This window comes from Dipodomys ordii, unplaced genomic scaffold (assembly GCF_000151885.1).
Source record: "Dipodomys ordii isolate 6190 unplaced genomic scaffold, Dord_2.0 Scaffold15, whole genome shotgun sequence".
Taxonomy (NCBI): Eukaryota; Metazoa; Chordata; class Mammalia; order Rodentia; family Heteromyidae; genus Dipodomys; species Dipodomys ordii.
The window spans coordinates 18,805,419-18,819,217 of record NW_012267231.1 but is presented as its reverse complement, the minus strand read 5'-3'; the positions used below and the strand labels follow the sequence as shown (position 1 = coordinate 18,819,217).

Here is a 13,799-nt window from a genome sequence, read left to right as displayed (position 1 = left end):
TCAGTGGTAGAGTGCTTGCCTCGCATGCATGAGGCCCTGGGTTCCATTCCTCAGCACCACATAAACAAGTGGTGCTGTAGCTCAAGTGGTAGAGCACTCTCCTTGAGCTGAAGAGCTCAGGACAGTGCCCAGGCCCAGAGTTCAAGCTGTGGGTGGCTCACACCTGTCATCCCAGCTGAGACAGGAGGTGCTGGCAGGTCCAGGCAGACAAACCTGGAGACTCTGATTTCCAGTTAACCACCAAGAAAAGCCAGAAAAGGAGCTGCAGCTCAAATGGAAGAGCTCCAGCCTTGAGCAAAGAAGCCAATTGAGAGCACAGAACCCGGAGTTCCAGTGCCCTTAAATGGAGGAGAAAAGGCAAAGGGCAAAAGAAGGAAAAAAAAAAAAGTTCTCTAAAAAAGAAAAAAAAGGGGCTGGGAAGGTGGCTCAGTGGTAGAGCGCTTGCCTTACATGCCTGAGGCCCTGGGTTCGATTCCTCAGCACCACATAAGCAAAAAAAAAGAAAAAGAAAAAATGCCGAAGTGGCGCTGTGGCTCAAGTGACAGAGCGCTTGCCTTGAGCTGAAGAGCTGAGGGACAGCGCCCAGGCCCAGAGTTCAGGCCCCACGACCGGACCCAAAAAAAAGAAAAGAAAAAAAAATTAACCTTTGTTTACAATGATTGGTGCTTACAGCTAACTGGACTTGAATCCACTGACTAGAATTAGACAAGTGCTTAATTTGGGGCAAGTGAAAGTATGTTTCCTCATCTCAGAAATAGAGACAATCAAAGTAACTCCAACTAGAATTCCAACCTTGGCCAAACAATGCCACCTCACAGGAAGTGACCAGTTAATCTTTTTTGTTCCTTTTTCTTTTTTTAAACCAGGGATATCCAGCCAAACCCAGCCATTGCTTTACTTCTAGGTTTTGCTTTGTGTGTGTGTGCTGGTCCTGGGGCTTGAACTCAGGATTTGGGTGCTATCCCTGAGCTTTACTCAAAGCTATAGGGATCTACCACTTGAGCTACAGCCCGCTTTAAGCTTTCTAGTGTTCTCCTGTTGGGTTTTTGTGGGGGTTTTTCATGGTTAATTAGAGATAAGAGGCTCACAAACTTTCCTGATCTGGCTGGCTTTCAACCATGATACTCTGAATTTGGCCTCCTGAGTAGCTGTGATTACAGGTGGAAACCACTGACACCCTGCTAGGTTTTGCTTTTCTTCGTGAAGACAACTAGAAATAAAACAGACTGGGGGCACAGTTGCAGGGCGGTGAATGCTGGAGGTCCTGAGTTCAGCCCGCACTGTGCCCCACCCACTGCGGGAGAATTTGGGTTGTCATTGGTCATGTGTTCTCACCCTACCTGTAAATGTCTGGGACAGCACTTCTAATTTAAAAAAAAATCATTTGCAGGGCTGGGAAGGTGGCTCAGTGGTAGAGTGCTTGCCTTGCATGCATGAGGCCCTGGGTTCAATTCCTCAGCACCCCATAAGCAGAAAAAGCCAAAAGTGGTTTTGTGGCTCATGTGGTAGAGCGCTAGCCTTGAAGAAGAGCTGGAGGACAGACAGCACCCAGACCCAGAGTTCAGGCCCCACAACCGACCCTCCCCCCTCAAAAAAATCATTTGTTGTGCCACTCCTGGGGCTTGAGCTCAGGGCCTGAGACCCTGACCTCTTTACCTCGAGGCTAGCGCTCCACCACTTGAGCCACAGCACCTCTTTCAGCTTGTTCTGAGTAGTTAATTGGAGATAAGAGTCTCTTGACTCTTTCTCAACTCTATCTTTCCTGCCTGGGCTGGCTTTGAACTAAGATCCTCAGATCTCAGCCTAAATAGATAGGAATACAGGTAGAAGCCACCATCACCTAGCTCTCCTCTCACCTTCTGAGTAGCTGGGATTACAGGTATGTGCTACCAGTGCTGGCTCCTTTACTTTTCACTGTCCCAGGGACCAGCAGAACCATTGGGCTCTATCTTCCTGATAGCGCTTCCCTTATCCACACTATATCCACTTATAGGCACACTATCACAGTTACAATACACTTTCCTAATACAAGCTGTCCACGGCTTTTGGAGGTCCCAAGGGTTCCAGATGCGGCCAAATTCTGTTTCCTTTTTATCCATCTCACCCACACAGCCCTGACTTCCCATTCTGAACATCCCAATGCTCACATGCTAATTCAAAAGGACTCCCCCCCCCCAAAAAAAAAGCCAGGAAGTTGAGTCTCTGAAAAGACTCAAAAACAAAACTGCATGAGTCTTTCCCTAAATCCCTAAAGATAGCTAGAAACTCCTTGACACAGGAGCTTTAGTCACTTTGAGTGTCAACTCCTCTGGAGAAAGCACATGGCCTTGCATGATTGGCTTGAGGTGTGATCATGCACTGTGTACTGGGCAGCAGGCATCCTGGGAAATGAGGGGCCAGGGCAGCGTGCAGCTCTGGCCGTGGCTGTGGCATTTAAGTGCAGTGGGAAGCCTGAGTTTTGTGACCCTACCGTATGAAAAAAATTGAAAACAAGCCAATTCCACAGCAGTGTCACATCACAAAGCATTGCCAGTTTAAAAGTGCAGTCAAGCCAGGCACCGGTGGTTCATGCCTGTAATCCTAGCTACTCAGGAGGCTGAGATCTGAGGATCGCAGTTCAAAGCCAGCCCAGACAGAAAAGTCCATGAGACTCTTTGTTTTGTTATGTTTTTTGGGTCTGCTCATGGGGCCTGAACTCTGAGCCTGGGTGCTGTCCCTAAGCTCTTCAGCTCAAGGCTAGCGCTCTACCGCTGTGAGCACTACTTGCGGCTTTTTTCTTTTTGCTTATGTGGTGCTGAGGAATCGAACCCAGGGCCTCAGGCATGCAAGGCAAGCGCTCTACCACTGAGCCACCTTCCCAGCTCCAAGTCCATGAGACTCTTATCTCCAATAAACCACTCAGAAGTGGTGCTGTGGCTCAAGAGGTAGAGCACTAGCCTTGAGCTGTAGAGCTGAGGGATAGCACCCAGGCCGAGTTCAAGCCCCAGGACAGACAAAAATAAATAAAAAGTGCTGTCACCAAATCAGCTTCATAATTAACTTTTTCCACATTGATACTTTGGACCTCTGGTAAACAAACCTGTTATGTTTCATGACCCTTGCTTCTGGACTGTCAGTCGAGGCTCACCGGGGGCCTTTTTTTGTATAAATTTTCCCTAAACACTGGCAAATGTGTCTTCAAATGTTTGATCAGCAAGGGCAGAGCTGGGGTTTGAACCTGAGCACTAGAGCATGAAAAACTATTGAACTACCATTTATGGAGCAGAAGTGAAGTGAGAAGAAAGCAGGCTGTTAATATTAGGGGAGTATATTATTTATGGTATATTATTTAGATTGCTCGCTGTGAGATTTTATATGTAAAAAGATCATGAATGCAGGACTGGGAATGTGGCTTAGTGGTAGAGTGCATGCATGAAGCCCTGGGTTCGATCCCTCAGTACTACATACACAGAAAAAGCCAGAAGTGGTGCTGTGGCTCAAGTGGTAGAGTGCTAGCCTTGAGCTAAAGAAGGTCAGGGACAGTGCCCAGGCCCTGAGTTCAAGCCCCAGGACTGGCAAAAAAGAAAAAAAAGAAAGAAAAATAGAAACAGAAATGGCTATTAGAATAAAATCAGAATAGTATTATGTCTACAGAGAACTGGATGGACCTAGAACACTTATGTTAAGTGAAGTCAGGGCCAGAGAGACAAAGCACATGTCTCATGTGGAAGCTTGGGCTAAAATATAACCCTGATGACATACCCACACTGATTAAAGAATGGCATGCTCGGGGAGGAGTTCAAAGGTGGAACTCCTGAAGGATCATTTAACAAAAGGAATAACAAGTAGAAGCCTGTTTGGGGGGATGGAGGGCATGGGGGGCACACATAAAACAGAAGGAGGAAGGAGAGTGACTGCAGATACCATGTTCCATGTACATTATGTAAACACTGAACTATGTAACTTGAGAGTAGGGATGGGCCGGGGAAATGGGGGAGGAATGAAAGAAGAGGTAACATGGATCAAGATGCACTGTACTCATACATAATCTGACTTAGGTAACTGTAATCTTAGGTAACTGTAATTTTTTTTTTTTTTGGTTGGTCGTGGGGCTTGAACTCAGGGCCTGGGTACTGCCCCTGAGCTTTTTTGCTCAGGGCTAGCACTTGGAGCCACAGAGCTGTTCCCAGTTTTCTGGTGATTCACTGGAGACAAATGTCTTATGGACTTTGCTGCCCAGCCCAGCTTTGAACCACGATCCTCAGATTTCAGCCTCCTGAGTAGTTAGGATGACAGGCGTGAACTACCAACACCTGGCCAATAAAAATTTTTGTTAATGATAAAAGGGCAGGGGGAATGGCTGCCATAGTAGTGCACCTTTCTGAGCAAACACAAGGTCCTAAGTTAAAAACAAAATTAAGCAACAACAAAACAACCAACTGCTGAGATAGGAGCTGGCAGCTCCCAGTTAGAAGGCTGAGACCTGAGGACCACGGTTCAAAGCCAAACAGGATGGACAAACCACCGAAAAATTCTTATCCCCAATTCACCTGGAGGTGTAGCTCAATTAGTGGAGTGCCAGCCTCGAGAAAAAGGTTAAGCAAGAGCTTCCGGTTCAGAGGTCAAGCACCAGTACTATAAACACATGGATATATGCATATGTGTGCGTGGGCGCACACACATAGAGGAATGAGTTATTTCCTCTTTTTGGTACTTCGTTTCAGTTTGATTTTACAGGTGTTTTTTTTTTTTGGGGGGGGGTCCGGTTGTGGGGCCTGAACTCTGGGTCTGGGCGCTGTCCCTCAGCTCTTCAGTTCAAGGCAAGTGCTCTACCACTTAAGCCACAGCGCCACTTCCGGCTTTTTTTTTTCTGCTTATGTGGTGCTGAGGAATCGAACCCAGGGCTTCATGCATGCAAAGCAAGCGCTCTACCACTGAGCCACCTTCCCAGCCCCTCAGTTTGATTTTACATACATATAGCTCAAAGAAAATCCTTTCTAGTCATGATTTGCCAAGAATTTTTGTTAATCATCAAAGTTTATAAAATACTTTATCAGAATCAAGTGATAATGGCTCCTTCCACCTAAATCTATGTGATTAAGTCTATTTAATATTAAACTATCCTAAGTCTGGGAAGGTGGCTCAGTGGTAGAGCGCTTGCCTTGCATGCATGAGGCCCTCGGTTTGATTCCTCAGCACCATATAAGCAGAAAAAGCCGGAAGTGGGGCTGAGGCTCAAGTGGTAAGAGTGCTAGTCTACAGTTGAAGAGCTGAGGGGCACACCCAGGCTCAGAGTTCAGGCTCCAAGACCGACAAAAAAAACAAAACAAAAAAAAATCTTTATGTTTATAGAACATATATACTACTTTAAGCTGAGTGTTGGTGGCTCACGCCTATCACCCTAGCAAGAGGCTGAGATCTGAGGATCACAGCTCAAAGTGAGCTTGGGTAGAAAAGTCTGTGAAAGACTTTTATCTCTAATCAGCAAAAAGCCAAAAGAGGAGCTGTGGTTCAGTGGTAGACCTGCTAGCCTTAACCACAAAAGGTCAGGGACAGCACCCAGGCCCTGAATTCTAGCCCCAGGACTAGTACCAAAAAAACCCACACATTTTAAATCAAGAAATTCACTATTATAAAATAAACACTTCATGTTTGAAAAGGTAAGTCTGAAAACCAGAGTCCAGAAGTGCCCCTGAGCATGTTTTCTAGTCCACGATTCTCCATTCAGCCCACTGTTTGAATTTCCAATGTGATCAGATAAAGATTTCTATGAATGCTAACAGGCTGTGATGGAGGGCAGAGCAGATACTGGATAAGGACAGAAAATACCACGTGCAATCTCAGAGACCATTTGTCATAAGTCATGAACAGATGTGAAACTATTAGCAGTGCTCTTACCAAATTAGGAAAATAGAAAAATAGAAAACTTAACTGGACCAAATTACCCTACCAGGAAGACTCAGGAGAAAACGAGTGACACGGAGCATTCAGATTTTCCATTTTATTTAATCAAAGACTGGTGGATAAACATAAATACAGCACAATTACTTCAGATCATTCTTCATATTGTATACACAGACCAATGAACGTAATCTGAAAGAAACTTGCAGTCAGCAGTAAAATGCATTCAGCTTTTTCTTCCCTCGCTCAAAAACAAAAAAAAAGAAAAAAGAAAAATGAAAAAACACACAAACTTAAAATCTCACCAGCACATACTCTCGTGTGACAAATGATCCTGACATAAATAGTGGTGCAAAGAAACTATGCTAACGTATGTATAACCTTTGTTAATGGGGAAACAAACCAGAAGCAGCCATAATGATTAAGATACATTCAGTTACCAATGAACTAGCTGTGCCCGAGGGGCCTGGTGAACAGAGGATTGGTGTGAAAGAGAAAAGCTCTATCTACATAAACCACGAGGACCAAGCTGCAGGACAGCGCATGCGCGTGTAATACTGGAACCCAACACAGCCCTCCAAACTCACTCTCCAGGCCCGCTACGAGAGCCCTCTGCACGCAACTAAAATTAATCTTGAAAGAATAATACTTGCAAAGTTTAAGTCTTTTCAGCCACAGAAACTGCAATGGAAATAAATGTTCAGAGTCATTTTCAAAACAAAAACAAAAATCTATTCTTCTGATGACATGCATGATTAAAGGTCTATGCAAGATAACGCTGCTCTACATTCCCCACGACTAGAAAAAAACCTCAAGTCAGTTTTTAGTTTGCAGATGGTCAAAGGGTTTTGTATTCCAGCAGGAGCTCAAATCTTCTGGATCTTTTCACCAACAACTACTGGATTTTCTTTTCTGATTTTCTCAGCAGCATCAGCCTTGTAATTGTAAGAGCAGTTGTGTACATCTGAGTAGCGATGCACACCACAGTAAACATTTCCACACCGGCATTCAAACCCTGCAAGCAGTCAACATACACAAGTTAGATGACAGCAGTGTTCACGTTAATTAGCATCAGGCAAAATCATCCTAATTAATTTTGTTTTGTTTACTTCTGGTGCCAATCTGAGAGCTTGAACTCAGGGCCTGGGTGCTGTGATCAAAGCTAATGTAGAGCCACAGCTCTACTTCTAGCTTTTTTTTTTTTTTTAAAGAGTTTATTTTAAGGACTCTCTATGTGTGTGGCCTTAAATCTTTTACATGGCATTCAGTTTTGGGGGATTAGAGGGAGAAAGGTTAACCATTCTTTTTTTGTTTTGTTGTTTTTTGTTGTTGTTTTTTTGTTGTTGTTGTTTTAGGGTCCGGTCATGGGGCCTGAACTCTGGGCCTGGGCACTATCCCTCAGCTCTTCAGCTCAAGGCTAGAGCTCTACCACCTGAGCCACAGCGCCACTTCCGGCTTTTTTTCTTTTTGCTTATGTGGTGCTGAGGAATCGAACCCAGGGCCTCATGCATGCAAGGCAAGCACTCTACCACTGAGCCACCTTCCCAGCCCACTTCTAGCTTTTTTAAAAAAAACTTTTTGGTGCCTAACTGGAGATAAGAGTCTCACAGACTTTCCTGTCCAGGCTGGCTTTTAACTATGATTCTCAGATTCTCAGTAACTAGGATGAGCCACCAGCCTCAGGTATCCTGGCATACATTTTTTTTCTTTTCCTTTTTTTTTTTTTTGGCCAGTCCTGGGGCTTGAACTCAGGGCCTGGGGACTGTCCCTTAGCTTCTTTTTGCTCAAGGCTAGCACTCTACCACTTGAGCCACAGCACCACTTCTGGCTTTTTCTGTGTATGTGATACTGAGGAATTGAACCCATGCTAGGCAAGCACTCTACCACAGAGGCACATTCTTAGCCCCTGGCATAATTTCTTTAGCTGCACCCTTACAGGTCACTAACAATGAGCTTTATTTCTCATTTTTATCTGTAAACACAAATCTGTAAGAGGGCAGGACTGCTTCCCTGAGCTCATGTTTCTCAGCCTTTCTTCCTGTCAAAAATACGCTAAATTCAACAATTAAAAAAATAAATAGGCCGGGTAGCAGTGGCTCACACCTGTAATCTTACTCAAGAGGAGGCTGAGATCTGAGGATCTTGGTTCAAAGCCAGCCCAGGCAAGCAAAGTCCGTGAGAGTCTTATCTCCATTAACCACCAGAAAACTAGAAGTGGCACTGTGAGCTGAAGAGCTCAGGGATGGCCCAGGCCCAGAGTTCAAGCCCCATGACCGACAAAATAAATAAAGAGCCCCTATATCACTCTAAATCATTTTACATGATAGAATGTCTTTGACTATGTCAACCCAAATTGGAAAAAGTGTGAGAATAAAGTAAGCTAATAAACTAGGAAAAAAGAAATGAGACATTGGAAATCTCATCATTTTAAAAATCAAAATGCTGAAATGTAAAAGAAGCCTATACCAACAGGAGGAAACCTCAACGTTTAATTTGGAAAGATCAAACACCCTTCTGAAGGGACCATCGAGGGGCCGAGGGGCCACTGGTCACCCTGCATTCCTTTGCTAACAGGGTGGAGAGCAGCCGGGGTGGGCACAGGTGCCAAGTTCCTTAGTAAGGCGGCGCATCACAGCACCTGAGCCTCGTGTAGGCACCAGGATTCCAGAAGAGTTAAGCCACCATGCTTAGTACTGAAGGACTGCAGGAAGCACCCGATGGGGAATAAACACGCAGGAATGCCGCTTTAATTTCTGAAGAACTCCTAAAGCTATTTTCCTGAAGCAGGATTTCCACTCAAGATCGTATCTGCTCTTGTCAGGACTTTGTGCGGATTATTCAGAATAATGCCTGGCTGGGGTGACACGAATGCAGCAGTTTCTAGCCATAATTGCTGCCCTCTAGTCACCCTGGGCCTGTGCTCGCCGCCAGATGGGCAGCGCCACCAGGATTCACGCTGCTCCTTCAGGGCTTGGCGTGCACTTTTAAAAGCAGCCTCCACACATTTAAAAAAATATATATATATATCTGAGACGAAGACTGGCTAGTGCTCTACCAACGTTGGAGCCATGCTTCCAACCCCAGCCTCCACACTTTTAAAAGCAGCCTCCATTTAGAGGCTGGAGGCCATCCCCTGCCTTCCACAGGACCTATGCTACCTGCCTGTCTACTGCCCTCAAATCCTGTGGAAACCAGGTTTTAAAAAGCCATTTATTTTATGACCAAGTATGGAATTCAAGCTTTTTTTTTTATTTAAGAAAGATGGGGGAGGTGGCTCAGTGGTAGAACGCTTGCTTTGCATGCATGAGGACCTGGGTTCAATTCCTCAGCACCACATAAGCAGAAAAAGCCAGAAGTGGTGCTGTGGCTCAAGTGGTAGAGATATTGAGGGACAGCGCCCAGGCCCAGAGTTCAGACCCCACAACCAGAAAAAAAAGAAAGATCAGGGGGCAGAGAATGTGGCTTAGTGGTAGAGTGCTTGCCTAGCATGCATGAGGCTCTGGGTTCAATTCCTTGGTACCACAAAAACACAAAATAAAAGTAAAAATAACCCTCACAAATTACTAAAGAAAACCAGAAGCGCAAGGCTACTTATCGAGTAGCCAGTGTCCCAGCAACTGTGGTGACATGACACTCTGCACTCTTCACACTGTTTTTTTTTTTTTTTGGCGTGAGTGCCGAACCTAACGTCTTTGTCATTGGTTAGCGCTCTACCAACCAAGCCCCGCTCCCCCTCCCCCCCAGCCAATCCCTACACATAAGCCACTTCACCTCACGGACATGGACACTCACCAGTAAGGCCCACTTTCTTCCTGCACATGAAACAGCGATTCTTTTTCTGTTTTGGTTTCTCAAGAGACTTGCTTTGCTCTTCAGATGGCTGCTGTGCTGTATCTGCTACCGAAGCTGACAGAAACAAGAGAGTGTGAGTCAGTGTCCAGCTGTCCCTGGCCACTCGGGTACGTGCCAGCCCACCCCACCCCGGCCTGCAGCTCGCAGGAAGAAAATAGGGGTTGTGCACTCATTACTCACACAAATAGGTGCTCATCCATTACTGGGTTTCTCCAGCACACAGGCGGAAATACACCCAGAGTATATAACTGACATGTGAACACAACTCTAGATGGTAGATTTTCTTCGTTTGTTTAAGCTGCATGCCCTAATTAGTTTTGAAATTATATACTTGACAAAAAAAAAAAAGATACAAAGGAGGAATGCTACTTGGGGCTTCTAGGCTCCAGTAAGGCCTCTGTTGCTCTCTTCTCCAGGGCTCACCCATTAAAATATTAGAGAAAAGAAAATGTTGTGATGGACAAGTAAATTGATACACTGATGCACTAAAGCCAAGACCAAATGTACTAAGACTGAGGTTCGCTTACTACTCTCTCCCCCATTTCCCTGTAAGCAGGCCCTGCTTGGTCACTAACGCCAGGCCTTCAGTGCTGTCCCCACAGGCAGTGACATGACACAGGAGACACTTTGTTGTCACCTGTGAGTGCCTGTCACCACAGGGGCCTCCTCTGGGGTGCACAGACACCTCTGCTCCCAACCAAGCTACAGGACAGGCCTTCTCTTCTCCTTACTCACTCTGCAGCTTCTCCATGAACATCCTGAACACTCAAGCCCCTGCACCCCTCTCCACTAATCCTGGCTGCTCACCCTGCAGTCAATCATCTGTCTCGAATGAAAACCTACACATGTTTAAAACTCAGGTGGTGGCAGGCACCAGTGGCAGTGCCTGGCCCTGAGTTCAAGGCCCAGGGGCCTGCTTTTGTTGGCCTCACACCCTGCTGTGAATAGGGAGGACTCATTTCCACTGGCTACCAATCACCTGTCCTTCTCTTTACCTGGCTAACTCCATCTGGCCACCATTCGCCCGTCCTGTTTACCTGGCTAACTCTATCTGTAACTTCACTCCATCTGGACTTCCTGCTCAACTCCAACCCAGTGCCCTGACCAGGAAGTGCTTCCTGTGTGTCCACCACACCTTTCCACAGCCTGCATTGCCAGCTGGCCTTAGCCTGGCCTACGTGAGTTCTCTGAGGACAGGCACATGCACAGTGCTCACCGCCCCCAAGGCCTCCAAGCACTGTGGGGCTGCCCTCTGTGCCCCACATGCAGCTCCAGGAGCTGCCACACTCAGGCGTTCCAGCATCGCCCTTAGCTAACGTGCTATTCAAGAATCTCAAACCAGCTGACAGAAGAAACTGAGCAGGAAGGAAGGACTCTGCAATGACTGCCTCGTCTACAGAGAAAGTTTTGCTTTCTAAAACAAAAGCAGGAACACCGCACACATTTTATTCCTAGACTAGGAGGGCCTTGAGGACAAGACTTGAATGTCTTTCTTACAATTTTATCCCCAGTACCTACAAGAATCAAATAAGGTTTGACTTTGTGCTTAGAGCTCAAAAACAAATCAGTTTGTTGTCTTTGAAATAGCTACCAATAATCAGTTTTTCAAACCAATGATATTCAAACAAATTAACAGAGAAAATGGTTTAATGCCAGTAAACAATATCACCAACATCTTAAAAGACAAAAAAAAAAACAAAGAAATAGGCCAGGCATCAGTGGCTCATGCCTGTCATCCTAGCTACTCAGGAGGCTGAGATCTGAGGATCTCAGTTCAAAACCAGTCCAGGCAGGAAAGTCCACATGGGCCTTATCTCCAATGAACCACCAGAAAACTAGAAGTGGCACTGTGGATCAAGTGGTAAGAGTGCTAGCTTTGAGCAAAAGAGCACAGGGGCAGCAGCCAAGCCCTGAGTTCAAGCCCCATGACCAACCATACCCCAACCCCAAAGAAAAAGAAAAAAGCCCCCCAAACTGGTGTTAACTATGGATACAAATGTGTGATGGGTCCTGGAAAGGCAGACTGAAAAGACATCAGTGCCATGCACACAGATGCTACTTCATGCCTAAACCAAGGCAGTCCCAACACAAACCTAGAGACGGGAACAGATGGGTTCTCATCACGTGAAGCAAACGCACAGCTTTAAGCATTAGGGGACTAGAAAAGCCTTTTGAGAGCTGCAAATGTGGCCTAGGGGTAGAGTGCTTGCCTGGCATGTACTAAGTGATTCCTTAGTACCACATAAACAGAAAAAGCCAGAACTGGCGCTGTGGCTCATGTGATAGAGTGCAAGCCTTGAACAAAAAGGACAGTGTTGAGGTCCTGACTTCAAGCCCCAGGACTGGCAAAAAAAAAAAAAAAAAAAGCCTTCTGATTAGTCAGAAACCTGGGACCAATGAGTGTCAAATATTCGCCTCAATCTTACCTGAAATGTGGCTAAAAAGCCTGAATTTACACAGGCACCATTTGAATTCATAGGCTACTATACTGTGTAAGTCTGGTTCCCAGAAATGACTGTTCCTCAGCTCTTCAGAACTGGGTGGCTTCCCCCATTTGGAAATGGAATAGTCATGAAAAAACTGGTGAATGCATGCCCGCGGCGCCCCAGAGCTGCCACAGCTCCCTGTGGGAGGCCCACGCGACCCGCTAACTGAACTGGAACCCGGCTAGAAAAGGCCTATGCACTGCCCTGGGCGGGAACGTTAAAGTTTAACTACCCACATGGAGGATCACATTCAAGAGGAACAAGGCCCTCTGCTCTGGGTCCTATGGAAAGAAAAGAGAGAAAGCAAATTAATCACAAGAGTATACACTCCTCCTTACACACTATGTCTGCTGGAGCATTTTCATCCACAGTGTAAACACTAAAACAACACAAGGTATCATCAATATCCCTAACATTACCTAGCTCATCGTGGCCAGGGATGCCTGTCCACGTAATGCTGGAGGCCAGGTTGCATCTCCTTAATCCTTGATGGAGGGCTAAGCTTTTCTCCATTCATTCTGGCTGTGTTCCAGGGCCTCCAGCACACAGGTACGGCACCAGGGATCTACCCCAGCAAGACTCTGGGAAGGCAACTATTTCTTCCTTCTATATACTACTGTGGAGCAGAAGGTCTCTCACACGTACCTGCTTGGGCAGGCATTAAGCCACGATTCTTAAGACTTCAGCCTCCGGAGTAGCTAGGATTATGAACAGGTGTGAGACTCCAGTTGCCTGGCTGTATCTGGCATTTTTTCAGGAGCCACATTAACAAGTAATAACATCATCAATGACAGAATACTAATTAAGGCTCTCTACCACATGAGCCATACTCAGCCCACGTTCATTCTTTTGAATGCAGAAGGCTGGCATCTGTCAGAAATTTGATACTTGTAGGGCTGGGAACGTGGCTCAGTGGTACAGTGCTTGCCTCTACTTAGCATACACAGAAAAGGCTGGAAGTGGCACTGTGGCTCGAGTGGTAGAGTGCCAGCCTTGAGCAAAATGGAGCTCAAGAACAGTGCCCAGGCCCTGAGTTCAAGCCCTAGGATAGGGAAAAAAAAAAAAAAAAAAAGATGATGCTTGTGCTATTAAGTGATGCTGGACCCTGGAAGACTTGAACACCAGAAGTGCATAAGGGTGTGAAGACTTCCCACCTTGTTCCCCGGATCCATGAGGAAGCACTCCAATGGAAACTGCAAGTCCTACAGCTTGACCGGTCTTTCTCAAGACCTTTTGCAACTTTCATCCATTCTCATTTTTAGCCTCACCAAGTTTTCCCAAATGAGTCCAAAGGAGTCTTTCCTGTGATTGCTGAGAACTCACGTTTAGACAATTCAACTTGTATGAAGAACCCTCCAGCCAGGCACTGGTGGCTCACACTTGTAATCTCAGCTATGAGGCTTAGATCTGATGATCATGGTTCGAAGCCAGCCTGGGCAGGCAAGTCCATGAGACTCTTATCAACAATTAACCATCAGAAACTCGAAGTGGTGCTCAGTGGTAGAGCGCTGGCCTTGAGTGAAAAAGCCCTGACACACACACACACTCTCTCTCCTCTCTCCCCCTCCCTCCCTCTCCCTC

At 46.0% G+C, this 13,799-nt stretch overlaps 1 protein-coding gene across 4 annotated transcripts in view; it reads right to left on the bottom strand.

The window, feature by feature from the left end:
- Nucleotides 1–5,965: 5,965 nt before the first annotated feature.
- Zfand6 (zinc finger, AN1-type domain 6) overlaps nucleotides 5,966–13,799 on the bottom strand; it is a 41,188-nt gene continuing 33,354 nt past the window's right edge. For all 4 annotated transcript variants that reach the window (XM_013012125.1, XM_013012124.1, XM_013012123.1 and 1 more), the window contains 3 exons: nucleotides 12,455–12,499; nucleotides 9,673–9,786; nucleotides 5,966–6,895 (listed from right to left, as the gene is read on the bottom strand). In XM_013012125.1, the coding sequence (XP_012867579.1) occupies nucleotides 6,747–6,895; nucleotides 9,673–9,786; nucleotides 12,455–12,499 (308 nt within the window). In that variant the 3' untranslated portion in view covers nucleotides 5,966–6,746. The remainder of the gene's footprint in view (nucleotides 6,896–9,672; nucleotides 9,787–12,454; nucleotides 12,500–13,799) is intronic.